A 7635-nucleotide genomic window follows, 5' to 3' on the forward strand; every position below is an offset into this window, starting at 1 on the left:
TCCTGGCATGTTGGTTTTATTGTGATCTAACGCTTAACGTCACACACATCTGACATCAATGTTTAGACATTTTCTATCCACTGTTTGCTTGGCATTAATGAAAGTTACTAATTTGTGGTCCACGGCTTTATAAAAATCAAGGCCACAATGCACCGTAGGTCCTTACTTGTTCTCTGCAGGTTCCTCGCATTTTCTTCCTGTTAATTAGAAAATAAACGAATCAGCAAACAATTAATAGACCGGTTGTAGATCTGCTGAGATACTTCCCCTGCAGTGACATAACGCCGTGGTTTATTTACCTTTTCTGCGCCTCCTTTTTCTCTTTTCGTGGATCTTTACCGTCTTAATTTCATCTTTTTTCTTCCGGAGCTCCTGAAATTTCTACAGCACACACACACACACACACACACACACACACACACACACACACACACACACACACACACAGCATGAACTTTACAGGATCCCAACCCACAACCTTTATTCTGACGCAGGAATACAGGCTTGTTACAGATTCAGCTCACCCAGAACAGCAGCTGTAGGAAGTGCAGAACCTACCTGCCACATTTCCCTGGATGTTCCCGGCATGCAGCCTGTCTGGGAGTCATTGCCGGCTTCGTTCCCAGTCTGGGAGGATTTCCCATCATCCAGGGAGCCTCTGTTTTCAGCGACACCACTGACATGTCCTGCAGATTGTTTCTCCTCATCATGTTGTTGCTCCTCCTCGTCTGGGCTGAGGTCGTCTTCCGTTAAATCTCTGGGCAACAGTCCGCTGTACATTTCCGCTCAGTCACTTACACCCAAATTCAACACATTCTTCATTTTACCCGGTAAAAAACACCCAGAGAAATCCTCAAACCGACGGACGGTTTAACGCACGCTGTCGTTTCCGGGTAAACACGGTGACGTTGGCGCTGTGAAGGCGCTCATTGGTCGGAAGCTAACGACGTTGAGGGAGTTGCCCAATCAGACTTCAATGTACGACACAAGTGATGTGGGAACGCACAAGGAAGAAATAAAAGCTGTTATACAAATTTAATACTTCTGTCATCATCTATTTTTTTATTTATATTAAAAAATGTTAATTAGCTTTCAAAAGTGGAAGAAATTAATTCATTCCACGTTTTTTCTTCTATTATCAATAGTTAAATTCATAGATTACACAAGTTCTGCTGTGAAGCAACCTGACAAACGTGTGTAATATATATATATATATATATATATATATATATATATATATATATATATATATACACATATATATATACATATACACATATATATATATATACATATACATATACATATATATATATATATATATATATATATATATATACATTATTTTTTACTGCTTTACACTAGTAAACTAGTATACTTGAGGTTAGTTTTATTAAGCATTCAATATAAGCTTCAATCTTAGTATTAATGTACTTAGTCTTAGACTTCGGTTTAGACTTTTCTTATTTAATTTCCCTTTGTGATTAATGAAGTATTTTTGAACTGAATTGAACTCAGTATAATATTAAGTATATGAAATATAGTTTTTTGAAAAGAAACTTCAAGTACAATGCCGCATTTTAAGTATAAAATAAGTATACTTGTAGTATACTTTAATACACTACTTTTTGCTAAGGGTAATCAGCCATTTTAGTTTATGAATATAATAACATTGGTTAAATTTCGAACACTAACTACTTTATTTTGGCAACAAACCCCTACCTAAAACGTTTTGATTAATTTAACCAGTAGTGGATGTTGGTTCAGTGTCTTGATGCGCTTCACCCTGCAGTGCCCAGAAAACAGGAAGTCTGATACCTGCATTATAGCTGTATTATGCATGAGAATATCCATATAGCAAAAGTTGAGAGAGAGATTGCAGGGGGAGGGGAACCTGTCTCCAGTAATCATGGGCGAGAGGCAGGGTCCACCCTGGACAGGTCGCCTGTCCATCGCAGGGCAGAACCATGCACATACAGTAACTCATATAGTACAATTTAGAGAACAGTATTTTTTTAGATTGTGGAGGAAAGCCACACAAAGCAACCCAGTGGAAGCACAAGGAGAACAAACTCCAAGTAGAAACACCCCAGGACAGTATTTGACCCCAGGACCTTTTTGCTTTCACCACTGTGCAGCCCAGTTGGGAGATGTCCTCTATACAGCACTTTGGATCGTCTTGTTACTGCTTTATGAAAGTGCTTTATGAATAAACTTGCCTATAAGCCTCTTACTTTTCTACCCCTCTGAGTGAGACACAGAACCACCAAAAGAAGAGTAGAACAGCCCACTAGAAATACGGGCTAAATTTGATATGCAAATGGAGCTTTAAATCATCCGTAAAATCAGAGAAAACCTTGATAAATACACGGGTTTGATACACCGCGTCTGGGTAGAGAAAGCTGAAGTGTCATTTTTCTTCTCCCCAACCCCTTCAGCTATGGTTCAGGGTTTGTAGATAATAAAACGACATTTCAGTTTGACCGACTCCATTCACAGTGGTCCTTAATAATAACATCGTCGTGCTTCAGTTTTCGGCCGATCACTGAAAAGCGGTGTTTTTACTCAAAACTCCTCTCGAGTCGGCTCGGTTTCACCTCAGTGCTCAGCAGGGTCGGAGAATCCCCGGCTGTCGCTGAAAACAATTGCTGCTGGAGCAAGCGGGCGGCGCCGGGCGTTGCTAATATGAGCCAGTGGAACTGGGCATAAAGTGACAAGTCAGTATCTCAAATGCTGCAGCATCTAAATGCATTTTCTATGCATGCCCTTAAGGCATAGGGAATCGAAAGTGATCAAAATCTGGAGTTTTTGAGAATATTTAAGGAGCGTAGCCAGGGCACAAACTTAACTACGCGGCAAAAAAAAATTATAATGCTGTAACATTTACATAAAAAGGCAGAATTAAACAAAACGTGGTAGGACGGATCCTTCTCAGGTGAACAACGACCCTGTATGGCCAAAGCCAAGCCCTCGAGAACAGGAAGTCCCTTTCCTTGCTTGGAGAGGTCCTTCTCTGATCATCTTGACCTAAATCTCAAGGCAGTGGAGCCCGAAAGATATCAAAAGCTTTTTGCTGCATGAAAGCATGTGGGCGTGGCCAAGCCTCAAAGGAAGTGACTAGAGAAAACATTAACATCCAGGGAAAAACAGAGACACAAAACACCCAAGGATGATGACAACATGAAAACCAAGCTGATATAAAACGGATAATTAGTTGGGCTATCTGCTCAGGTAGCCAATCTGCAGCAATAAACAGACATGTAGCATGTAGCTTGTCACTATACTGTTGAAACATACATAAAAAGTAACTGTGGCTCTCATTTAGTCTGTTTTTGTGACCCAAATATATTTCCAAATGGACAAATTTATCTTTTTTGTAAGTAAGGGGAAAAATGTAGCAGGCTTTTGCTCAGCAACAAGTTGGGGGAGGGCAAAATTGCTCTGCTCTATGTGCCATACAGCCGAAAAGAACATTTAAGGGAACAGGACTTTACGCTGTGGGAACAACATCACGGAAATGGTCTTGGTGTCACAGCCACAGCAAACCTGTGCTGCTCACAGACGTCCCTCATTGGCCATAATAATAAAAAAGAAAAGTGGCAAAAACCCTCCAAACGTGATTCTGAAAACACCTATTAAGAGTTAAAGCTGTAGTTGTAAAAACTTGTCGTTGACTTGGATATACTCGGGTGAAAACCACTTCTAATTGAGGTGAGCGAGGCGACAGACAGGCTGGTGAATTACCAGCAGTCATTCAGATGTTAACCTATATTTGTGTCATGTTCTGGCTCAGATAAGCTTCCTTCTATGACCAGTGGTTCGCAATTTGCTTAAAGTGCTCTGGGCATGACATTATTATTAGAATGATTAGCATGCAAATCTTGTATAGCCCCTGGCACTGGCACAGGCATCTACCCTTAAATTGCTCTTTCACATTCATTCACATTAGGCCCCCCTTTTGGTTGCATGTTAATGCTGCGCCCATAATGTACATAAATTATAGCCTGGATTTTGTGTGGCATAGAAACGCAGAATAAAGGGTAAAAGACCCATAACTTCAGACTATATATAAAAAGGTCGATTCCAGCTATACTGTGTTTGTAATAGTAGTGCTTTATTTTCAATCCAACTTAACGCTTTAAAGTTTAGAGACTTAAAAATGCTACTTACAAACTTCTGTAATGAATTTATTTACTAAAAATATTAAAAACAGTGATGTGTGAATGTAAATTATCATAAATAATATAAATTGGTCTGAAATGATTTTCTCTTTTCTTATTTGTGCCAAAATTATGATTTATGACAAGACATAATTTTGAGTTTACAGGAATAATTAATTTGCCTACATTTTGAAAAAAACTACAAGGATATTCACCAGCGAAAAAAGGGGTAAATAAAAATTTCGGATGGAGAAAACCTAAAAAAAATCTATAAGGAATAAAACAAACAATCCACAATCTGCTCCCTTTTAGGTTAAAAAAAAATAAAAATAAAAACATTATTCCAAAACATAACTTTCTGTAACAAAAACACATTTTTAGCCAAGCCACTATAAAGCGGAAAGGCACTATTATAAATGAATAATAATTATGTAGTAAATGTGACCAGAGGAATCACAGGCTTTTGCTATAAACAGATAAATAGTTTTCTTGACATAAAAATATCTAATTTACAGGAATAGGAACAGATGTTAATATAATATAATATAATATATAATAATATAGGCAACACATTAAAGCACTGAGTGAGCATTTTCCCTTTGCTCACCCACCAGAAATATTGTATCTGTTGAAATATTGGAATTTATTAGAATTTTTCATATAAATAAAGTATGATTCTAACCTAATCTAATCTAATATTGGCTTCAAGGGGAGGAACACTTGTCCGTACATTTTTTCATAATTGAAATGCACATTTTTTTTCATAATTAGCAACAGCAGAAACGTGTCTTTTCTCTGTGTCTGAGCCAAATGAATGACAGGATGTAAATCAGTATTTTTAACTTCTCTTCTAAACACCATATGCCCCTTTAGCTTGAGGTGATTCTTTAGAACCAAACATGTTGTTTTGAGGAAAACTTGAGACCCCCATACACTTGGGTGGACATGACTCCGTGGACGTCCGTGCAGACAGGTACCTGCAAAGGTCAGTTCTTTTTTATCGTGTACGCGGTGTCACACTATAAACTGCTCGGCGGCAAGAAGTCTTCACATCAGACTGTTTTATACGTGACAATGAGCTTGATACACTGAGCCGAATCAGGCGGTCTCTAGCATCACAGTTCCTCTCTGTTTGCACTGACGTGTGTGCGGTGGGTGCCCTGTGGAAAAGAAACGGCTTCAGGTGCTCAGCTAGCTAATCAAACGTTTTACCTTCCATCGCCCCGCTTCCTCCCACAGGTAGAATTGTTGGAATTTACTACAAGAAATGGGTACAGTGCGCCCCAAGTATGTGGGAACTGTTGGACGAACTTAATGCAGCCTGCGTGACATCACAGATGTTGACCTCAGAGTGATGTTTTGACAGCTGTTCTGCTGTTATGCAGCGTGTGTCTTTTACTTCGCTAGTAAAACACAAACTGATTATGTGTATAAAAATGTAAGTTTTAGCTGCTTCTATTCATTACTGCTGTATTTTTCGTAAGTGCTGGGTGGCTGGCTGACATAAAGAAATCTGGTGAGACAGTTGTCAGGGGAAATTGGAGGGCTAACCTCTGTTTGCATCAGAGCGACAATGCTGGTCAGAACAGGAGCAAAGTTTACCTCGTCTGAATTACAGGCAGACTAAGCTCCCCACAAAGACCACTTAAATCCAAAGCTACTCCTTTCTTCCTCCTCCTAAAGGGACAATCATCATTTATACAACTCATCAGCTCAGGAGCTGAAACTCAATAGAGACTCATTACATTCTTCTTGGATGGATTTTGTTCCAGTTTTGGTTGTTGATTTGGGCGATGTGGGACACAAACCACTAACTGAGTATAACATCATCACTGTTTGGCAACTCCTGGCTTGCCTTATCTGCGACCTCCACCTCAGCTTACATTTCTTTTTTACATTTCTAGACTTCGAACAGGAAATTAGTGACACTATTATGTGCTATAAGCCCTAATATAGCTGAAAGTTACAAGTAGGAAAAATTAGGATGTATTCCCCTATATACAGAAACATAAAAGTATCCTTATCATCGTATCATTATCACCGCATCGTTATCCCTGCATCAGGGATAGATTTTGATCTCAAAGCAAACTGCTATGATTTAATACCACCTCATTTACTTTTTTTTCTAAATGTACATTTATGGAAAAAGTTCATGACCTTCTTCTGACCTTATATTAGAGATTTGCACAGTTTATGTATGCCGTGTATATTAAAGCTGTCTGATCAAGCTTATGTCATCTTGAACATGTAAAATAAATCTTATCCTCTGAAATGCGTTAACTGGCATCACTCACTCAGCATTATTGTGACTTTAATTACGTTCATGACAAGTTTCCCAAGCACATCAGCCACTGAAGGTAAACTAAATGCACAAAGTCCCCGTTAGAGCTAAAAAAAGAAGAAGAAGAAGAAGTGATTTACAGGTTTAAATAATTTTCTCATTGATTACCAGGCTTTGTGTTCTCTTTCACAGTTGAATTAATGTCTCTCAGCTTCCTCACCATCCACCTCTCTGTCTCTCTCCCTCTCTCCTCGCGTCTCTCTCTCTCTCTCTCTGGCAATGTGCTCCAGTTCATTATTTCTGTCATTTCTTGGTAATTTGGAGTTGGCTGTTTAAAACTTAGAGCCTCTTATTAAGTTTTTGGCCACGGTGGATAAGAGGCAGGACTGTAAGAGCAAAGAGATAAACTAATCATCTTAAAACCCTAATTATTAGTATCTTACTGTGACAGACTGTTTTTGCGAGCCAGCCAAATTGAGCCTCAAATGAGGAAAGGCATATCTGTGGAAGTGGTAATAATTTTAAGTCATCTCGATCTGGCTTGGTGTGGCAGAATTCATTAGTGGAGATTAGCACTGTGTGTACAAAGTAAATGAGATATCTAATAGCAAACGTGGAGGTCTGGGGACTCTTAATATCCTCGCTAGTATGAGGGATGATGTTAAGAGGTGATTTTATACTTATATATTTATTTTTTTCCTAATGTGGTGGCTTCAGTTATTTGGATTTATCTGCATTTAGACCAAGTAGTTAAACCAAAAAGTGTCACTAAACTGCTCACCTCTCACCTTCCTTTGAGTCTCTGCTGCAGGGAGGCGACAGAAACGACCCATAAGTCAGATTAAACCTCCGACGCCGAGGCAAGCCGGGCTTTTTCTTTTTTTTTTTTTTTGTGAGGATGTGAGGGGAAGTTAATTATGTGTGTAAGGAGAAGGTTGGGGAAAAATAATAAGATTACAAAGAATAATTTGCTGATATAATTACACCAAAATTGGGTACACACAATCGTAAAATACATGTATTGCTTGACCCGGGTTAGCCGGTGAAATAAATCCTCCTTCTATAGCCTTTGTTAATTTGTTTTTATCATCTCCAAGTGGTGTTTGTGCAGGCAGTTCAATTTGCATGTGTAATTCCACTGTGCAAATTGACAACAAGTAGATAATTCGAGGAAATGGGCTGGTTGCAGGCCCC

At 38.9% G+C, this 7635-nt stretch overlaps 1 protein-coding gene across 2 annotated transcripts in view; it reads right to left on the reverse strand.

Moving 5' to 3' along the window:
- The window catches only part of fam204a (family with sequence similarity 204 member A), a 36333-nt gene extending 35419 nt beyond the window's left edge, over window positions 1-914 (reverse strand). For both annotated transcript variants that reach the window (XM_036126493.1, XM_012850191.3), the window contains exons 1-3: window positions 559-914; window positions 300-381; window positions 167-197 (exon numbers count right to left, since the gene is read on the reverse strand). In XM_036126493.1, the coding sequence (XP_035982386.1) occupies window positions 167-197; window positions 300-381; window positions 559-780 (335 nt within the window). In that variant the 5' untranslated portion in view covers window positions 781-914. The remainder of the gene's footprint in view (window positions 1-166; window positions 198-299; window positions 382-558) is intronic.
- Window positions 915-7635: the final 6721 nt, after the last annotated feature.

The sequence above is a fragment of the Fundulus heteroclitus genome, chromosome 22, assembly GCF_011125445.2.
Source record: "Fundulus heteroclitus isolate FHET01 chromosome 22, MU-UCD_Fhet_4.1, whole genome shotgun sequence".
NCBI lineage: Eukaryota > Metazoa > Chordata > Actinopteri > Cyprinodontiformes > Fundulidae > Fundulus > Fundulus heteroclitus.